Source organism: Ammospiza caudacuta, chromosome 10 (assembly GCF_027887145.1).
Source record: "Ammospiza caudacuta isolate bAmmCau1 chromosome 10, bAmmCau1.pri, whole genome shotgun sequence".
Classification (NCBI taxonomy): Eukaryota; Metazoa; Chordata; class Aves; order Passeriformes; family Passerellidae; genus Ammospiza; species Ammospiza caudacuta.
The window spans coordinates 27,287,985-27,308,114 of NC_080602.1; the positions used below are offsets into that span (position 1 = coordinate 27,287,985).

Consider the following 20,130-nt stretch of genomic DNA (forward strand, 5'->3'; position numbering starts at 1 on the left):
GCCCCTCCGTGCTCCCCCCGCTGCCCCGCGCGGGGGTTCCGCCGCCCGCCAGGCCCTGGGCGCAGGTGAGGAGCGGGCCGGGATTCCCGGGAATTCCCGGGATAACGGGAATGATGGGAGTGACGGGAATGGTGGGAATCATGGCAGCGGGAGAGAGGGAGGGCAGCGCGGTTACCCGGGCTGGGCGTGCTCGGGCCGCCTCGGGGTTGCTGCCGGCGCCTGGAATGAGGGAATGGGAGCGGTGGGAATTTGGGAATTCGGGAATTCGGGCTGGGAATGCGGGAATGCGGGCTGGGAATGTGCGGGAATACGGGATATGGGCTGGGGGAATGTGGAGTGCAGGAACCGCGGCTCGGGGATTCGGGAATATGGGATCCGGAATTCCTGGGATTCCCTGAGGATTTTCCTGGAATTCTGAAGCGTTTCCTGGGAATCAGAGGAGATTCCCGGGAATACCAGGATTTCCCTGGGAACGTCAGGGTCTTCCTGGAATTCGGAGGAGTTTCCTGGGAGTACCAGGATTTCCCAGGAAAAGCTCCATCTGGGGCTGCTCCAGCTCCATTTTTCCCGGTTTTCCCTGCAGGAATCCCAAGAGGAATCCATAAATCCCGGGATTTTTTCCTCTGGAAGCTCGAGATGCATTAGAATTCCAAGAATTCCCAGAACTCCCTTTCCCTAAGGTAAGAGCAGAGCTGCTTTTCCCCATTCCCGTTTATTCCCGGCTCTGCTGGGATCCCTGGAATTCCTACCCCGCCTTGGATCCCAGATTTCCCTGATTCCTGGGAATGTTGGCACTGACCCTGGACAGGGACACCATTCCCATCCAGGAAAGCTCAAATCCATGTCCTGATCCCGTTTTTCCATGGTTTTACTGGGAATGTTCCACCATGAGTGCCATTCCCATCTGGAACATCCCAGATTTCCCTCCTGATCCCATTTTTCCATGTTTTCCCAGGACTGCGGGACTGTGTGCTGATCATTCCCATCTGGAACATCCCAAATCTCTGCCCTGATCATGTTCTTCCCTGTTCTTCCGTGTTCTTCTGTGTTTTTCCACATTTTCCCCATGTTTTTTCCACGTTCTTTCCATGTTTTCCCATGTTTTCCCAGGAATCCAGCCCCATGCGCTGCCTGGCCCTGTCACTGTGACCATTCCCATCCAGAACCCCCCAAATCCCTGTCCTGATCCCGTTTTTCCTGTTGCTTTTCCCAGGAATGAGGCACCATGAGTGCCATTCCCATCTGGAACATCCCAGATTTCCTTCTGATCCCATTCTTCTGTGTTCTCCCAGGACTGCAGCACCATGCACTGCCTGGGCACCATTCCCATCAGAACCACCCCAAATCCCTCTCCTGATCCCATTTTTCCCCGTTTTTCCCTGTTTTCCGAGGACTGCAGGACTGTGTGCTGACCATTCCCATGAGAACCATCCCAAATCCCTCTCCTGATCCCATTTTTTTCCATGTTTCCCCAGGAACGCAGCACCGTGCACTGCCTGACCCCATCACCATGAGTGCCATTCCCATCCAGAACCCCCCAAATCCCTTTCCTGATCCCGTTTTTCCCCGTTGTTTTTCCCAGGAATGCAGCACCATGCGCTGCCTGGCCCCGTCACCATGACCATTCCCATCAGGAACCCCCCAAATCCCTCTCCTGATCCCGTTTTTCCCCATTTTTCCCCGTTGTTTTTCCCAGGAATGCAGCACCATGTGCTACCTGGCCCTGTTACCATGACCATTCCCATCAGGAACCCCCCAAATCCCTCTCCTGATCCCGTTTTTCCCCATTTTTCCCCGTTGTTTTTCCCAGGAATGCAGCACCATGCGCTGCCTGGCCCTGTTACCATGACCATTCCCATCAGGACCACCCCAAATCCCTCTCCTGATCCCGTTTTTCCCCATTTTTCCCCATTGTTTTTCCCAGGAATGCAGCACCATGCACTGCCTGGCCCCGTCACCATGACCATTCCCATCAGGAACACCCTGAATCCCTCTCCTGATCCCATTTTTCCCCGTTGTTTTTCCCAGGAATGCAGCACCATGCGCTGCCTGGCCCTGTCACCATGACCACACCCCGAATCCCTCTCCTGATCCCGTTTTTCCCGTTGTTTTTCCCAGGAATGCAGCACCATGCGCTGCCTGGCCCCGTCACCATGACCATTCCCATCAGGAACCCCCCAAATCCCTCTCCTGATCCCGTTTTTCCCCATTTTTCCCCGTTGTTTTTCCCAGGAATGCAGCACCATGCGCTGCCTGGCCCGCCTCAGCTCCAAGGCGCTCCTGGTGCTCTGCTCCCTCCTGGCTCTGCTCTCGCTGCTGCTCTGGACCCGCTGCTCCCATCGCCCCCCGCCCGCCCCGGGCCCCCCGGAGCACCCCGGCGTTGCCGACAGCGAGGAGGCCTCGCCCCAGGACGCCCCCCGAGCGCCGGGAATGCCGGGAAGCGCCGGGAGAGCGGCGGCGGGACCGCGCTACGAGGAGATCGACTGCGTCATCAACGAGGAGCAGACGGTGAAGGGGCGGCGCGAGGGCGGCGAGGTGTTCCTGCCCTTCAGCTGGGTGGAGAAATACTTCCAGGTGTACGGGCGCATCGCCCAGGCTGACGGCGGCGAGAGGTTCGAGTTCTCGCACAGCTACTCCAAGGTGTACGCGCAGCGCGCGCCGTACCGGCCCGACGGCGTCTTCATGTCCTTCGAGGGCTACAACGTGGAGCTGCGCGACAGGGTCAAGTGCATCAGTGGCGTGGAGGGTGAGGGACGTCTCCGGGGTTGGGATGAGCCCTAAAATGTGCTGGAAGTGCTCTGTAAAATGTGCTGGAAGTGCGAAATGACCCGGATGTTCTGGTGGGAATGTAGGAATGGTGATAGGGACAAGTGCGTCAGTGGCATGGAGGATGAGGGACTGAGTGTTCCCCGTGGGGAATCTTTGGGGTTGGGATGAGCCTTGAAATCTCCTGGAAGTGCTTTGTAAAATGTGCTGGAAGTGCTTCGTAAAATGTGCTGGAAGTGCGAAGTGACCTGGATGTTCTGGTGGGAATGGGGGTGGTGACACAGTCAAGTGCATCAGTGGCGTAGTGGGTGAGGGCCTGGGCATTCCTGGGAATTTTTGGGGTTGGGATGATCCTTAAAATCTCCTGGAAGTGCTCTGTGAAATATGCTAGAAGTGCTTCGTAAAATGTGCTGGAAGTGCAAAGGGACCTGGATGTTCTGGTGGAAATGGGGGAGTGGTGGTAGGGTCAAGGGCATCAGTGGTGTGGAAGGTGGGATGCAGAGGATTCCCAGGAATTTTTGAGATTGGGATGAGCCTGAAGATATCCTGAAAGTGCTCCTTAAAATGTGCTGGAAGTGTGAAGTGACCTGGATTTGGTGATGGGAATGGGGGTGGCACCATCAAGGTCTGTGACAGGGTCATGTGCATCAGTGGTGTGGAATGTGGGTTTTGCTGGGAAAGCAGAGGATTCCCAGCAATTTTTGGGATTGGGGTGATCCTTAAAATGTGCTGGAAGTACAGAGTGACCTGGATGTTCTGGTAGGAATGGGGGAATGGGGGTGGCGCTGGCAAGGTCTGTGACAGGGTCAAGGGCATCAGCAGAGTAGCAGGTTTTTTGGGATTGGGAGGATCCTGAAAATCTGCTGGAAGTCCTCCTTAAAATGTGATGGAAGTGTGAAGTGACCTGGATTTGATGCTGGGAATGTGGGAATGGGGTTTAGTGGTGGCACCTCCGGCCTTGGGATCCTCAAGGATGAGGTGGGTGGGACAGGACCCAGGGAATGACTCCCACTGCCAGAGGGCAGGGATGGATGGGATTTTGGGAAGGAATTCCTGGCTGGGCTGGAATTCCCAGAGAAGCTGTGGCTGCCCCCGGATCCCGGGAATGTCCAATGCCAGCTTGGAGCACCCTGGCATTGTGGAAGTGGGCCTACCCTTGGCAGGGGTGGAATGGGGTGGGATTGAGGTTCCCTTGCACCCAGCCCATTCCACAATTCCATAAAAGTTGGGAAGTCCACATCAGGGATTCCTCTGCCAGCTAAAACCACGGAATTCTGGATTTTATTGGAAAGGGCCCAACCTCCTCCTTCCCTCTAACCTCCAACCGCATTGATGGAGCTCCCAGAATTTCAGGGTGCAGAGGAGGACTTCTCCCCTCATTCCAACGCTTTTTCCATGTTTTTTCCGGGCAGGAGTTCCTCTCTCCACGCAGTGGGGCCCTCAGGGCTACTTCTACCCCATCCAGATCGCCCAGTACGGGCTGAGCCACTACAGCAAGAACCTGACGGAGAAGCCGCCGCACGTGGAGGTGTACGAGACGGCCGGGGACGGGGACGGGAACGGGGAATGGACGGTGCCCAAGGGCTGCTCCCTCACCACCGTCTGGGACAAGACCCGGCTCTCCGGCGTCAAGCAGTTCTCCTGCCCAGGTGGGTGGTGCAGCCGGGAGCGGGAATTGTTGGGTGCTGGGGTTTTGTTTGGCCTTTGTTCCCGGTCCTTGATTCCAGTCCTTTGTTCCCAGTCCTTCATTCCCAATCCTTTTCATTCCCAGTCCTTCATTGCCAATCACTTGTTCCCCACCCTTTTAATTTCTAGTCCTTCATTCCCAATCCTTGAATCCAGTCCTTCATTCTCAGTCCTTCATTCCCAATCCTTTTCATTCTTTATGCTTAATTTCCTGTCCTCTTCACTCTTCATCCTTTTCATTCTCCATCCTTTTTATTCCCCATCCTTTTTCTTCCCAATCCTTTGTTCCCAATTCTTCATTCCCAGTCCTTTCATTCCTTATCCTTCATTCCCAATCCTCCATTCTCCATCCTTTTCATTCTTTATCCTTCATTCCCAGGCCTCCATTCCTCATTTTTTCTTTCCCAATCCTCCATTCTCCATCCTTTTTGTTCCCAGTCCTCCATTCCCCATCCTTTTCACTCCTCATCCTTCATTCCCAATTCCAATCAGGCGAAACAGCCCAGAAACGCTGAATTATTGAAGGGCTGCTCTAAAAGCTTTGGAATCCCTCCCGGGAGCGGGGATGGCCTCTGGAATCCGCTCCAACCCTTTGGAAGCGGGAATCCTTCTGTGCTGAGCGAGGCTTTTCCGGGGTTGCTTTTGCAGAAAGCTCCGAGGGCGTCTCCCTGGAGCTCAACAACGGCCGGGATTTCATCATCTCCTTCGACCTGAAGCTGCTGAGCAACGGCAGCGTGTCCGTGGTGCTGGAGACCACGGAGAGGAACCAGCTCTTCACCGTGCACTACGTGTCCAGCACGCAGCTCATCGCCCTCAGGGACAGGGACATCTTCTACGGCATCGGAGCGCGCAGCAGCTGGAGCACGCTCACGCGGGACCTGCTGACGGACCTGCGCAAGGGCGTGGGGCTCTCCAACACCAAGGCGGTGAAGCAGACCAAGATCATGCCCAAGAGGGTGCTGCGCTTGGTGGCCAAGGGCCGCGGCTTCCTGGACAACGTCACCATCTCGGCCACGGCCCACATGGCCGCCTTCTTCGCCGCCAGCCGCTGGCTGCTGCGCAACCAGGACGAGCGCGGCGGCTGGCCCATCATGGTCACCAGGAAGCTGGGGGAAGGCTTCAAATCCCTGGATCCGGGCTGGTACTCGGCCATGGCGCAGGGCCAGGCCATGTCCACGCTGGTCAGGGCCTACCAGCTGACCAAGGAGCCGGCGTTCCTGGGCGCGGCGCTGCGGGCCACGGCGCCCTTCAAGCTGCCGGCGGAGCAGCGCGGGGTCAAGGCGGTGTTCATGAACCGGCACGACTGGTACGAGGAGTACCCCACCACGCCCAGCTCCTTCGTGCTCAACGGCTTCATGTACTCCCTGATCGGCCTCTACGACCTGAAGGAGACGGCCGGGGAGAAGCTGGGCAAGGAGGCGCGGCTGCTCTACGAGCGCGGCATGGAGTCGCTCAAGGCCATGCTGCCGCTCTTCGACACCGGCTCGGGCACCATCTACGACCTGCGGCACTTCATGCTGGGCACGGCGCCCAACCTGGCGCGCTGGGACTACCACACCACGCACATCAACCAGCTGCAGCTGCTGGGCTCCATCGACGACACGCCCGTCTTCAAGGAGTTCGTCAAGAGGTGGAAGAGTTACCTGCGGGGAGGGCGGGCCAAGCACAACTGAGCTCCTCCCCGTCCTTGCCGCGGTTCCGACGGGTCCTTCCCAAAATTGTGGGCCTTAAAACTGCTCCGGGGAGGGTTTGGGATGGGGACGCTCTCTCCCGCGTTGAGGTTGGGTTTTGTTGGGATTGGTTTTTCCTTTTCTAGGAAAAACGTTTGCAGAAGCCATAGAAGTCTTGGAAGCGCGGTCGCTGCCTGGAGAGCTCGTGCAGGGCCTCTTGAACCGGGATTTTGTGTCCACGTTGGAGCAGCTCCCGTGGGATGAGCGCCGTCCACGGGAATCACTCGGAGCCTGGGAGTGCGAAGCGTGGCTTTAAAGTGGGGGGGGGGGTTTCCTAGGGATTCACTTTTTCGGGATGGAAAATCTGCAGTTGGAATATTTTGCCAGTTCTCTGCCTGGAGGTCCTGGAGCTGGAGGGTTTCTTCATGGAAAACACGTGCCCGGCATCATGGAAGCACAACTGGGAGCCTGGAGCACACAGCCCCCGGGCCACCAGTACCCGTGTCCCCTCAGAGCTGGGATCCCTTATCCTGGTGTCCCTTTGGAGCTGGGATCCTTATCCCAGTCACTGGAATTCCCATGGAGCTGGGATCCTTATCCCTGTCACCAATGTCCCCTTGGAGCTGGGATCCCTTATCCCTGTCACCGGTGTCCCCTCAGAGCTGGGATCCTTTTTCCTGGAGCTCTGTGTTTTCTGTGGGATATTGGATATCCCTGTGTCTTCTATGGGATTTTGGAATTCCATCTGGGAGGTTCCTCAGAGCTTTGGGGGTGTTTTTGGGAATTGCTGAGCGGGACACGGAGGTCGTCCGGAGTTCCTCAGGAAATACAAGAAATCGGGAATTTTCATTTTTCTCCTGCTCCAGCCCATCCAGCATTCTAACAGTTCCATCCCGGAGGTTTTTCCAGCTCTCCCTGGGCTGGAATTCCCAGGGGAGCTGTGGCTGCCTCTGGATCCCTGGAATGTCCAAGGCCAGCTTGGAGCAGCCTGGGACAGTGGAAGGTCCCTATGGAATGGGATGAGCTTTAAGGTCCTTCCCACCAAACCATTCCATGATCCCACAATCCCACCAGCTGCCTGATCCCGAACTCCTGGTTGGACTTTGGGAATTCCCACTGCTCCCATTCCATGGTGGAGCTGATCCCAATCCCAAAATCCCGGGCACAAGGACAACACCCATCTCCATCTTTTTATTGCTTTCATTTTTTGAGGCTTTTCCTTAATTTCTCATCGATCTCAGAGCGACCTTTTCCCGGCTTTAATCCACGCGCTCCGGTCAATTCCACCCATCCAAAGGATGGCAGAGGAGAAATTCCAATACCAAAGGTAGCAGAGGGGAATTTTTCCATGCCCATGGAAACCCAGCAGACACAAACCCACCCCAAACCTGGGATTCCTTCCCAAAAATCTGCTCCATCCTCCCCTGACGTGTTCCTTCCATCTTTTTCCCAGTTGGAAACCCCAGAGAGCCTCCTTGGGTGCTGCTCCAGGATGGTGTTGGTGCCTTACAGAGGCCAGAATTCCTCTTGGTTGAGTTTTTTGGGAATTGATGCTGATGGTGGGGTTGGAATGTGGCCGATTTCTCCACTCTGGAAGTGCAGGATGGGCATTCCAAGGTTGTTCCTCCTGTTCCACCTCTTGTCCTTCCATCTGGTGGCCTTAGACAGGTGGAGCTTCCAGGAATCCCCAGAGGCTGTAAATCCATGGAGAATCCATGGGGATATTCCTGGTATTCCTTAAATTCCGTTGTGCATTGGAAGAGGATCCTTGACCATGCTGGCAGTGCCCAAAACTTCATGAAATTCATTCCAGTTTGGGATCTTTTTGTTCATTTTCCATCTTCAAGCTCCCAAAGATCTTTGGGACCAAGATCAGCTTTGATCCCAGATTTTCCTATGGGGATCCATTGGCTCTTCCCATGGGATTTTTTCTCCATGGATGCCGCTGGAAGTTTGGGATGGAGCATTCCAAGGTTGTGCCTCCTGTCCTTCCATCACCTTCTGCTGGCCTTAGCACAGGTGGAGCTTCCAGGAATCCCCACTAGAGGCTGCAATTCCATGGAGAATCCACGGGGAATTCCTGATACTCCTTAAATTCCATTGTGCATTGGAAGAGGACCCTTGGCCATGGAGCCGGTCCCCAAAACTTCTTGGAATTCATTCCAATTTAGGATTTCTTTGTTCATTTCCACCTTCAAACTCCCAGAGATCTTTGGGACCCGGATCAGCTCCGATCCCAGATTTTCACCCAGAGATCCATTGGCTCTTCCCATGGGATCCCTTCTCCGTGGCTCCCCCACCCCAACAGCACAAGCACAACCCCCCCTGGGATCCAGGAATTCCCTGGGATCCAGGCATTCCCTGGGATCCAGGAATTCCATGGGATCTGGCATTCCCTGGGATCCCGCATTCCCTGGAAGCCGCTCATTCCCGTTCTCCTCCTTCCCGGGTATGGCTTGGCTGGGATTTTGTTGGATTTCCCGGGATTTTCCCGAGGATCCCGATGGAAAATATGCAATAATTTGTTTACAGGATGCTCCGGGCTGGGCGCTCCTTTAAGCACAATGTGCACAGGATAGTTTTGTATTCCGCCCCTCCGGAATTTTTGGTGGGAAGAGGTTCTCCTACGTTTCTATGGGACATTGGGAATGCTTGGAAAGCTTTCTAAGACTGGGAAATAAATTTTTTTATCTTAAGAAAAAAAAAAAAAAAACCCAAACCTTGGGATGTTTTCCTTTTTTGGGGATTTTCCAAGTATTTTATTCTCCAGATGTATTCCAAGTTTTTTTTCCTGTGATGGTGGCTTTGAGGTGTCGTGGTTTTAAGGAGGTTTTCTTCTGGAAAAGTGGGAAAATGTGGATTTTTTCCTGTTAATTAAGGGTTTGGTGATTGAGGGAAGGAGCACAAGTGGTGGATTCCTGCTGGGAATTATTCCAGCTCGTTTGGAATTTTTTGGGAATTGTTACATGAGGATTTTAACAGAGCGGTCACTAAAAATATCCCAATGTTGGGAATAGGGAAATGCAGCTCCAGGGAATCCCAGAGCCCCTTCCAGGAATCCAGGGAGAGCTGGAGAGGGATTGGGATCAGGGAGGGAGGGGCAGGACACAGGGAATGGCTGGAAAAGTGGAGATTTAGATGGATCTTGGGAAGGAATTCCCAGCTGGGATGGAATTCCCAGAGCAGCTGTGGCTGCCCCTGGATCCTGGGGCAGTCAGAGGTGTCCCTGCCCATCCCACCCAAAATATTCCGGGATTCTCCCAAGTAATTCCCATTCCTTGGCATGCTGGGACTGAAAAGAGCCTTGGAGCATCCCTGAAAGTGAGAATGGAATTCCAGAGCCCTGGGAATGTCCAGGGAAAAGCTGTGTCCCGGTGCTGGCAGGAAGGGGTTAATTCCCAGGAGTTCCCAGGACTTTCCTGTGGGATTGAAGTTCGGGATAGAGCTGGGAATCCACCAGCCCTGCCCGGCTCTGCTTCTCCCAATTCCTGAATAACTAAGGGACAATAATTAATAATTAATTAATAATTAACTGAGCCCGCTCATCCCTCTCCATCCCGCTGGAATCTCCCACTCTCCGAACTTTGGCAAAGCCGTTCCCAGTGGAGCACTGCGGGAAAAGCAGCGGATTTTTGGGAAGCAGAACGGGAAACTCGCCGTTTGGCTGGGATTCATTCCCATCCAGCCGGGAATAATCCGGGAATGAGGAGCCGCGGCAGGGCTGGAATTGCCGGGCTGCTCTGGGAGCGCTCCGGGAGTTTTCCCGAGGCGCTGGGAGCGGGAGATGCTCGGCGGGGCTGGGAATTTTTATTTTTTCCTGCTTTTTTTCCACTTCCTCGTGGCTGGCTCCGATCCCGGCCGCGTTTGGCCGCGCTGATTTCCGGGTTTATCTGGGAACCTTTTTTATCCTTGGACGAGCCAGGGTTCGTTCTCTCCCAAAATCATCGCTGGCGGCGCTTCCCGGCGGGACCGTGCCCCTGGAGCAGCCGCGCCCGCCCGGCCGGCCGGGAATTCCGTGTGGGCAGTGTTTGTTCCCAGTGAGTGATCCCGGCATTTGGAGGCAGCGCTGGAAAACGCCGCATCCAGCGGCGGCTCCGAGCAGCGCCGTAAGTCCCGGCTTCTCCCCGGCTCCGGCATTCCCAGCTTTTCCCGAGGGTCGGCTCCCGGGAAATTCGGGAATGCGGGAAGGGGAATGGGGATTGGAGTGGGAATGGGAATGGGAATGGGAAAAGCGCCGGGGCAGCGGGAGCATTCCCGGCCCTGCCGGTGCCGGGATCGCGGGATTCCCGGGAAGTTTCACCCGGGAGCGGGATGGGGTCGGGATCCCGCGGGAAGGACGGGTGGGAGCGGCGGGTTCCTGGCATGGAAAAGCTGCTCCCGGCGGCTCCCGGCGAATTCCAGCGGCAACGACAACAACAACAACTCCCACAAAGCCGCCCTTGTCCCGCCGGGAGCGCTCCTGGCACGGCCCGCGCCGCTCCCGGAGTTTTCCAGCGCTGCTCCCGCTTGGAACGCGAACGGGGCCGCTCGGGAATTCCCGAATATTCATTCCCGGCCCGTGGAAAAGCGCCGCACGGAGCGAGGGATGTGCCAGGGAGAGCCGTGCCAGGGATTGGGATCTGCCATGGGGAGGGATGGGGATGTTCCGTAGGGAGGGATGATGGAAAGGAAAGGAAAGGAAAGGAAAGGAAAGGAAAGGAAAGGAAAGGAAAGGAAAGGAAAGGAAAGGAAAGGAAAGGAAAGGAAAGGAAAGGAAAGGAAAGGAAAGGAAAGGAAAGGAAAGGATGTGCCATGGGAGCTGTGCCATGGGCAGAGGACGGTGACAAGGTGACAGGGCCGGGCTCCTGGCGGCGGTGCCGGGTGGGGACATCGGTGCCGGGTGGGGACATCGCTGGGCTGAGCCGGGAGCTCCCGGGCCGGAGCTGCTGCGGCTGCAGGGCCGGGACAGCCCCGAGAGGGTCGGGTGGGACTGCGGGGAACCGGGGCAGGGAGAGGAGGAGGAGGAAATTAAGGAGGAGGAGGAAGAGGAGCTGTTGCAGCCACCTGAGCGAAGCCGCAGCGCTGGCAGAGGTGACTCACAGGGGTCACAGCCCCGCCATGCCCCCATCCCATCCCATCCCATCCCATCCCATCCCATCCCATCCCATCCCATCCCATCCCATTCCCATTCCCGGCTGAGAAGAGCCCGAACAGGAGGAGGAGGAGGAGGAGGAGGAGGAGGAGGAGCGGGAGGAAGCAGGCCCGGCTCGGCCCGGCCCGGCCCGCAGGGTGTGCCCGGCCCCAGTGAGTCACTGTGCTCGCTGCCCTCGTTGTGCTCCCAAACCACAAATTCCTGCCTGAGGCCGGGCCTGGAGCCTCCTCCTGCTTCCCACAGGGAACGGGGAATGGGGAACAGGGAACGGGGAACAGGGAATAGGGAATAGGGACAGGGAATGGGGACAGGGAATGGGGAACTGGGAGCAGGGAATAGGGACAGGGAATAGGGAACAGGGAATAGGGAACAAGGAACAGGGAATAGGAACAAGGAACAGGGAAGGGATCCCTGCCACAGGAATATCTGGGTCGGGATGGATCCAGGTGCTCCCAGCTCAGGGATCCCATCCAGGGGCTCTGGGCACCAGGGGATCCTGCACCTGGGAAGAGCCTCTGGAAGGGATCATTCCTTTGTCCTCTGAGAATCCCAGAATTCCAGGTCGGAAGGGCCCTTAAAACTCATTCCAGCCCCGGCCATTGCAGGGACCCTTCCGTGAACAGATTCCAGCCCGGCCTTGGGCACTGCCAGGGATCCAGGGGCAGCCACAGCTGCTCTGGGAATGCCATCCCACCCCCTCTCCACCCTCACAGGGAACAATTCCTATTTTCCAATATCCCATCCATCCCTGCCCTCTGGCAGTGGGAGCCATTCCCTGTGTCCTGTCCCTCCGTCCCCAGTCCCTCTGCAGCTCTCCTGGAGCCCCTTCAGGCCCTGAGCTCTCCCTGGATTCAGGTCCCGTTTCCACCATGGAAAACCACAGGAATTCTGTGGGATCCATGAGGCAGCACCTCAGTACTTCCAGAGCCCCGGGTAGCATTTGATTCCCCATTCCCAATTCCCCATTCCCGTCTAATCTTTAACCAGAGGCGTTTCTCGCAGGGTTTTGTTGGTTCATTGCTCTCCTGCCTCATTAATTTTTCCCTCCCTCTCCAGCCGTTCCCGGTGTCCCGGGGCTTTTCCTGGAGCTGCCTCACCCCGGAGCTGGCAGAGGTATGGCTGGGATGGGAGGGAATCCCAGAATTCCAGGGGCTGGGAAAGGGGTTCTTTGGGAATGGCTCTGTGGCACATCCAAGGGCTGGATCCCGCTGGGAAGTTGGGATGGCTGGAGCAGCTGGAACGGCAGCCCAGGGTGCTGCAGAGGTGCCAGGAGCTCTCGGGATCCCAGGAATCCAGAACTTGGATCCCTCTGGATCCTGGTGGGATGGAGCTGAGGCAGTGCCTGGAGCAGGAGCTCCCTTCCCGCTTTTCCTGCTCCGGGCAGGATGGAAAGAGGGATCACGGATTTTTCCCTTGATTTCCCAGAGTGCCGGCGCCAGGATCGGGTAAGAGCCGGAGCTGGGATATTCCATGGTAGCAGGAAAGAGGATCCAGCTGGGATCCCGTGTCCCTCCCTCTTCCTGAGGGACTTTCCTGCGTCCAGGGATCCCGAGGTGATCCCATGTCCCTCTGGATCTGTCAGAATTCCCGTCCCTCTGGGAAGTGGGATCAGCCTTGTCCCACTGCTCCCTTGGGATCCCAGCACCCCTCAGGGGATGGAGGGGATGGGTGCTCCCCATCCTGCTGGGATACAATTCCCATTGGGATTTGGGATTTGGGATTTCAAATTGGACCCCATGGTGCATCCCAGGAATTCTCATCCCCTCCAGGCTGTCCTGATCCCGGGATCCTCGTGGGAGCAGCACCATTCCCACGGGATGTGGCTGGGAGGGATTTGAGGCGCCGTCCTCTTGGAAGCTGAGCTGGAAAATCCCAGGAATTCCATCCAGAGCCGGCCATGCCCAGCCCCACGGCCCGGCTGCTCCGCGCCCACCAGGTGCCCGAGGTCAGCAGGAATTCCCTCCCTGATCCTGGGATCAGCAGGATTTGGGATTTGGGATGTGGCACCCGGGAACAGCAGCAGGGTCACCCTAAGGGGGCACAGCTGTGTCTTGACTCCGGAATTTTGGGGATGCTCCCCATTCCCATTCCCATTCCCATTCCCATTCCTATTTCCCATTTCTCGTTTCCCATTTATTTTCCATTTCCCATTCCCATCTTGTTTCCATTTCCATTATTCCCATTCCCATCCCTGTCCCTGTTCCCATTCCTTATTCCCACTCCCATTCCCATCATTCCCATTATTCCCATTCCCATTCCCATTATCCCCATTATTCCCATTATTCCCATTATTCCCATTATTCTCGTTATTTCCCATCATTCCCATCTCCATTCCCATTATCCCCATTATTGCCATTATTGCCATTATTGCCATTATTCCCATCCCTCAGTCCCATTCCCATTATTCCCATTATTCTCGTTATTTCCCATTATTCCCATTCCCATTCCCATTATCCCCATTATCCCCATTATTCCCATTATTCTCGTTATTTCCCATCATTCCCATCTCCATTCCCATTATCCCCATTATTGCCATTATTGCCATCATCCCCAGAGTTACCGGGAGCCGGGAATCCTCTCCGGGTACCGCCCTCCCCAGAGCTCAGCCTGTGAGTGCCTGCTCAGCCTCTTCGGCATGAACAACGAGACCCTCAACATCTGGACACACCTGGTGCCCGCCGGGTGAGTGCCCGCAGCCCTGGCACACCTGGGGATACCCCCTAACACCTGGGCATGCCTGGTGGGTGTTCCTCAACGTCTGGGCACATCTGGTGGGTAACCCTTAACACCTGAACACACCTGGGGGTGCCCCTTAACTCCTGGGCACACCTGGGCACACCTGGGGGTCCCCTCAACACCTGTACACACCTGGGCACACCTGGTGGGCTCCCCTTAACACCTGGGCACACCTGGACACATCTGGGCACAATTGGGCACACCTGGTGGGTGCCCTCAGCCCCTGGGCACCCCTGGGCACACCTGGGCATGCTTGGGCATATCTAGTGGGTAACCCTTAACATCTGGACACACCTGGGCACCCCTGGGGACACCTGGGCACCCCTGGACACACCTGGGCACAATTTGGCCTCCCTGGGGGTGTCTTCAGCCCCTGGGCACATCTAGTGGGTAACTCTTCACTCCTGAATACACCTGGACACATCTGGGCACCCCTGGGCAGCCCCAGGCACACCTGGGCACATCTAGTGGCTAACCCTTAACACCTGGACACACTTGGCACACCTGGCACGCCCCTGGGCACACCTGGGCACCCCTGGGCACATCTAGTGGGTAACCCTTAACACCCGGGCACCCCTGGGCACCCCTGGCACACACCTGTTGCCCACCTGCCGATTGCCCGGCACCGACACCCCTCTCTCCCCGGCCCGTTCCCAGGTATTTCCTGTGGCTGCTGCTGTCCCGGCTGGGCAGCCCGGGCTCGGAGGCCGGGGCGGGGCCGTTCCTGGCCTACCTGGGCACGTGCGCCCTGTACCCGCTGGCCTCGAGCGCCGCGCACGCCCTGGGCGCGCTGGGCGGGCACGGGCGGCACCGCGCCTACTGCTGCGACTACGCCGCGCTCAGCCTCTACGGACTGGGTCAGCCCGCTGGGGAAGGGGATCGGGGGCTTTGTGGCGTCTGGGGATTATGGGGGGACGGATGGGATGCGGGAAATGCCAGGGGGATTTATGGGATTTGGCGATTCCAGGGGTTTGTGGGGATCTGGGGAGTTACGGGGGGATTTATGGGATCTGGGGAACGCCGGGGGGATTGACGGGATTTCGGAGTTCCGAGGGGATTTGTGGAATGTGGGGATTATGAGGGGATTGACGGGATTTGGGAAATGCCGGGGGGATTGACGGGATTTCGGAGTTCCGAGGGGATTTATGGAATGTGGGGATTATGAGGGGATTGACGGGATTTGGGAAATGCCGGGGGGATTGACGGGATTTCGGAGCTCCGAGGGGATTTATGGAATGTGGGGATTATGAGGGGATTGACGGGATTTGGGAAATGCCGGGGGGATTGACGGGATTTCGGAGCTCCGAGGGGATTTATGGAATGTGGGGATTATGAGGGGATTGACGGGATTTGGGAAATGCCGGGGGGATTGATGGGATTTTGGAGTTCCAAGGGGATTTATGGAATGTGGGGATTATGAGGGGATTGATGGGATTTGGGAAATGCCGGGGGGATTGACGGGATTTCGGAGCTCCAAGGGGATTTATGGAATGTGGGGATTATGAGGGGGATTTGGGAAATGCCGGGGCGTTGATGGGATTTGAGGAATTCCGGGGAGTTTATGGGATTTGGGGAGTGCTGGGGGGGTTTGTGGGATGCAGGAGCTCCAGGGAGATGGATGGGATGCGGGGATCCTGGGGGGGATTTGTGGGATTTGTGAAATCTGGGGATTTATGGGATTTGGGGATTATGAGGGGATAGATGGGGCTTGGGAATTCCAGGGGGGATGGATGGGATTTGGGGGTTATGGGGGGATGGATGGGATTTGGGAGTTCCGGGGGGATTTGTGGGATTCGGGAATTCCAGGGGAGATTTATGAGATTTCGGGAATTTGGGAGGTCAGGAGGAGCTGGGAAAGGCCAGATTTACAGGATTTTGGGAATTTAGCCCGGATTTATGGGACGCCACATCCAGAGGGGAGGTTTGAGGTTTGGGGGAAATTCCTGCTCTTCCTTTTCCTCATCCACTCCAGAGCTCAGGAATGGCCTGGAGCAGCTCCGGCCACAAATAATTTGGGACAGACCTGGGATTTGGAATAACAGGAATGAGAAAAAATCCCAGATTTTACCCAGCTGGAGGAGCCTCACTGGGAGCACGAGGCCAATTCCAGGATATTCCCACAGCCCTCCAGCCCCTCTGGAATGCTGCCTGTTCTGGAGATTCCTGACCCTTCCCAATGTTCCACCCCGGAGCTCAGAGCTGAGCCCAGGAGGAGGAGGAGGAAGGGAATTCCAGGGGAATTCCAGGGAATTCCAGGATTTGGAGCTGACGGCCCCGCTGTGCTTCCAGGCTCGGCGCTGGCGTACTCCGCCTACGTCTTCCCTCTGGAATGGGTCGGGAGCACATTCCATGATTTCTACGTTCCCGTGGCCGTGCTCAACTCCGTGCTCAGCACTGGCCTGTCCTGCTATTCCAGGTGGGATCCAGTGGGAATTCGGGATGAGGGGTTTGCTCACGGGCTGGGCCGGATGGGAGGCGGGGAAGGGGAGAGAGGGAATTTTTCCATTGGGAAATGAGGGGAATTCGATGATGAAAATGTGGAGTAACGGGAGGAGTTTGAATTTTTGGGATGTTCCAAAGGGGATTTGTGGAATCCTGGAATGGTTTGGGTTGGGAGGGGACTTGGAGATGATCCAGGTCTGCTATCCCAGGGAAGATATCCCAGAGTCCGCTATCCTGGAGAAGCTGTGGAATTCCCTGAGTATCCCACGTAGAATTCCTGGTGTTCCCTGGTATATCCCGTGTGGAATTCACTGTATATTCCATTTGGAATTCCTAGTGTATCCCATGTGGAATCCCCTGTGTATCCCATGTGGAATTCCCTGTGTTTCCTCATGTATTCCATGTGGAATTCCCTGTGTTTCCAGGTGTATCCCATGTGGAATTCCCAGTGTTTCCTCATGTATTCCATGTGGAATTCCCTGTGTTTCCCATGCGGAATTCCCTGTGTATCCCAGTGTATCCCAAGCAGAATTCCTGGTGTTTCCCAGGTTTCTGGAGGCGGAGCGGCCCCGCCTGAGCAAAGCTTTCCGAACTTTGGCCTTCGTGTATCCCTACATTTTCGACAGCATCCCAGTTTTCTACAGGGTGCGTATCCCACAAAATCCTGGGAAATTTCAGCTGCCTCAGGCTGGAATTCTTTGGGAAAACAGGCCCAGCTCGGGGTTTGAAAGGCAAACAAACTCCGGCAGGAAAAGGCCCTGGGATATTTTTTCCTGCTCTCATTGCCGGCAAATTCCTCCCACTTCAAAGGGCTGGAAAATTCCTGCCTTGGGAAGCTGGGAGGGGCCTTTTCCAGGGATTAAACTGGAGCAGGGTGGGAATTTGGGCCGGCAGGAATGGAGGTGATGGGAGTGGGGAATGGCTCCTTGGGATTGGTGGATCAATCCTTCTTTTTTCTGGGAAGCAGGGTTGGAGTGGGGCTGAGGGGAGTGGGGAACTGGGAATGGCTGTGGCCCCTTTGGGATGGATGGATGGATGGATGGATGGATGGATGGATGGATGGATGGATTCATGGGTGGATGAATTCATGGATGGATTGACGGAAAGATTAATGGATGAATTGAAGGATTAATGGACGGATGGATGGATGGATTGAAGGATGATGGATGGATGGATTGAAGGATTCACAGATGGATGGATGTATGGACTGAAGGATTCATGGATGGAGGGATGGATGAATTGAAGGGTTCATGGATGCATGTATGGATGTATGGATGAATTGAAGGATTTATGCAGGGATTGAAGGATGGATGGATTGAAGGATTCATGGATGGATGGATGGATGGATAGACGGATGGATAGACGGATGGATGGATTCATGGATGGATTCATGGATGGATCGCTCCCATTTTTGCCGGCAGCTGTCCCGGAGCTGCTCCGAGGCCTCGCTCCCGCTGCATTCCCGGCACAGCCTCTGCGCCCTCCTCACCTTCCTGAGCTTCACCTCCCACCTGCCCGAGCGCCTGGCGCCAGGGAGCTTCGACTTCATCGGTAAGCAATGCCAGGAATGCCAGGAATAAACCCTGGGGATGCCGGGAATGAACCCCGGGAATGCCGGGAATAACCCCACGGGGTACCAGGAATAAATTCCCTGGAGCCACAGACATTGGGAATAGGAATTACAGGGAGGATAGAACCCCAGGAATTGGGAATAGGAGTTTGTAGGATGACAAAACTCCAGCGATCAGGAGGAGGAATTTGTGGGATAAATGTTCCACGGATGCCAGGTGAAGCGGGCTGAGCATGATTCAATCCTGGAATCCTGGAATTCTGGGGTGTTTTGGGTGGGCAGGGACACCTCCCACTGTCCCAGAGCGCTCCAAGCCCCCGGAGCATTCTGGGCACGTGGAACCCACCTGGCCCAGCCCGACGCCCCTGGAATTTCCGTGGGAACTTCCATGGAATCCTCAAGGGTTTTCTGTCGCAGGGCACAGCCACCAGGTCTTCCACGTCTGCGGGATCCTGGGGACGCTCTTCCAGCTGGAAGCCGTCTCCGTGGACATGGCGGAGCGGCGGGGCCGCCTCCCGCTGCCCTCTGCCCTGGAAACCTTCGGATCCCTGGGAACGGGGGCGGCCGCCAGCCTGGCCATCCTGGGGCTCTGCTTCCGCAGCCTCCGCCCGCAGCCTCCTCCCCGGGAAAAGTCCCACTGAAGCAGGGATTGCCTCGGGTTTCTGGGAGCAGTCCCATCCCAGAGGTGTCCACTGGGGAATTGGATAGCCTGGGAATATTTCTTTGGGAGTTTCCCAAGGGAAAACTGCACTGGTTTTTCTCCGTGGATGGGCTGGGAAATGCTTCCCATCCCGTTGTTATCCACAGGGAAAGCGTCAAATAATCGGGATTTGATCCCTGGAAAGGGAGGGAAGCGTTCCTGCTTCCCAAAGAATCCGGGATCCCTCAGGCCTGAAATCCAGGGAATGTTGGCATCACCGGCTGGGAGATTCCTGGTGAAGCCAAGGGTGAAGCCAAGCACTTCTTTATCCCCATTTTCCCCTTGGAAGTGGAAATCCTTTGGAATTCCAAGCCTTGCACTCAGCCCAAGTGCCTGGAAAGGTGGGATGGAGGGACTGGAGTTTCCCTCCCAGTTTAATTCCCACTGTTTTTACTCTTTATCTGGGAGAAGGGATTCCAGGAGAGCCCCAGTGGGATGTTCCTGCAGGAAAGCTCTGCCAGGGTCTCATTCCAGGAAATCCTGGGAAGTTCGTTGCTGTGGGAATTCCGAGTTTCCTCGGGGGGAGGATGGAATTAGGGAATTAGGAATAAAAGAATTCCATCCTGGATCCTGGGATTTGTGGTGGGAGATGGGAGGGCTCCACACCCCAACCTCCCGGGATTTGGGATCCTTTAGGAAAAGGTTTGAATGTTTTGGGACTGGGATCCACATGGAGATGCCAGGAGAAAAAGCAGGATTTGGGACAGCTCAAAGGTTAAAAGCAGCCTGGAATTTTAAAGAATTCCCAGGATTTTCCCTCTGCTGTTCCTTGCTTTCCTTCCCTGCTGCTCCTGGATTTTGCAGGAGGAGCCTGGAGCTCGAGACTTTCCCAGGATCCAGGTTTTCCTCTTGGATTTTCCTGCGGGAACACTGCACACACTTTATTCTTTGGGAATATTTTCCTGGATAATCCCACAGGTCTTCCATTAATTTCCTTTAATTGCCTTTGCCAAGGTCTGACTGCTGCACTTTGGGAGCTGCTGGAATTTGGGATATCACAGTAAAATCTGGGATGGACAGGTTAAATATGGGATAAATCAATCCTTGGGAACACTGAGCGGGATTTTCGGGATATTTATAAGCACTGGAATTGTTTTTCCAAAGGTTTTATTAAATTAATATAAATCACTGATTTTATTCTGCTTGATAATAAAAATATTCCTGAGAAAACGAATTCCTTTGGAGATTATTGCTGATAATTCCAGAGTTTATTTACTTTGGGAGCTGCTGTGACCGGGGAGGAATCCAGCTGGGATTGGAGAGCCCGGAAAAACATCGGGAATCTTCCCAGGGTTATTCCAGGTCATTCAACTTTTGAACTGGAATCCTCCCGTCCTCTCCAATGCTGGGAAATTTGGGAAAACTGCATTCCAAAGGGGATGGAATGTCAGAATTCCCCGGGATCCTCTGGCTGAACCCTTGGAGTGGG

The 20,130-nt window shown here is 55.7% G+C and overlaps 2 protein-coding genes across 2 annotated transcripts; both read left to right on the forward strand.

The window, feature by feature from the left end:
* Positions 1-8,791, forward strand: GLCE (glucuronic acid epimerase). The gene is made up of 5 exons (XM_058811501.1): positions 1-65; positions 584-680; positions 2,233-2,746; positions 4,179-4,415; positions 5,101-8,791. Exons 3-5 carry the CDS (start codon positions 2,245-2,247, stop codon positions 6,123-6,125), a joined length of 1,764 nt encoding a protein of 587 aa, XP_058667484.1. The 5' UTR covers positions 1-65; positions 584-680; positions 2,233-2,244; the 3' UTR covers positions 6,126-8,791.
* Positions 8,792-10,095: 1,304 nt separating this feature from the next.
* On the forward strand, positions 10,096-19,816 carry PAQR5 (progestin and adipoQ receptor family member 5). The gene is made up of 9 exons (XM_058811572.1): positions 10,096-10,228; positions 12,310-12,366; positions 13,023-13,198; positions 13,808-13,935; positions 14,647-14,846; positions 16,279-16,405; positions 16,980-17,076; positions 17,853-17,982; positions 18,419-19,816. The coding sequence occupies exons 3-9, from the start codon at positions 13,151-13,153 to the stop codon at positions 18,640-18,642; spliced, it is 954 nt and encodes a 317-aa protein (XP_058667555.1). The 5' UTR covers positions 10,096-10,228; positions 12,310-12,366; positions 13,023-13,150; the 3' UTR covers positions 18,643-19,816.
* The last annotated feature ends 314 nt before the right edge of the window (positions 19,817-20,130 follow it).

Bases quoted from the DNA above. Each gene is read 5' to 3' on its own strand.
- GLCE (XM_058811501.1), top strand. From the start codon at position 2,245: ATGCGCTGCCTGGCCCGCCTCAGCTCCAAGGCGCTCCTGGTGCTCTGC. The intron at 2,747-4,178 runs GTGAGGGACGTC...TTTTCCGGGCAG, and splicing joins GTGCATCAGTGGCGTGGAGG to GAGTTCCTCTCTCCACGCAG. The intron at 4,416-5,100 runs GTGGGTGGTGCA...TTGCTTTTGCAG, and splicing joins CAAGCAGTTCTCCTGCCCAG to AAAGCTCCGAGGGCGTCTCC.
- PAQR5 (XM_058811572.1), top strand. From the start codon at position 13,151: ATGCCCAGCCCCACGGCCCGGCTGCTCCGCGCCCACCAGGTGCCCGAG. The intron at 13,199-13,807 runs GTCAGCAGGAAT...CATCATCCCCAG, and splicing joins GCGCCCACCAGGTGCCCGAG to AGTTACCGGGAGCCGGGAAT. The intron at 16,406-16,979 runs GTGGGATCCAGT...GGTGTTTCCCAG, and splicing joins GGCCTGTCCTGCTATTCCAG to GTTTCTGGAGGCGGAGCGGC.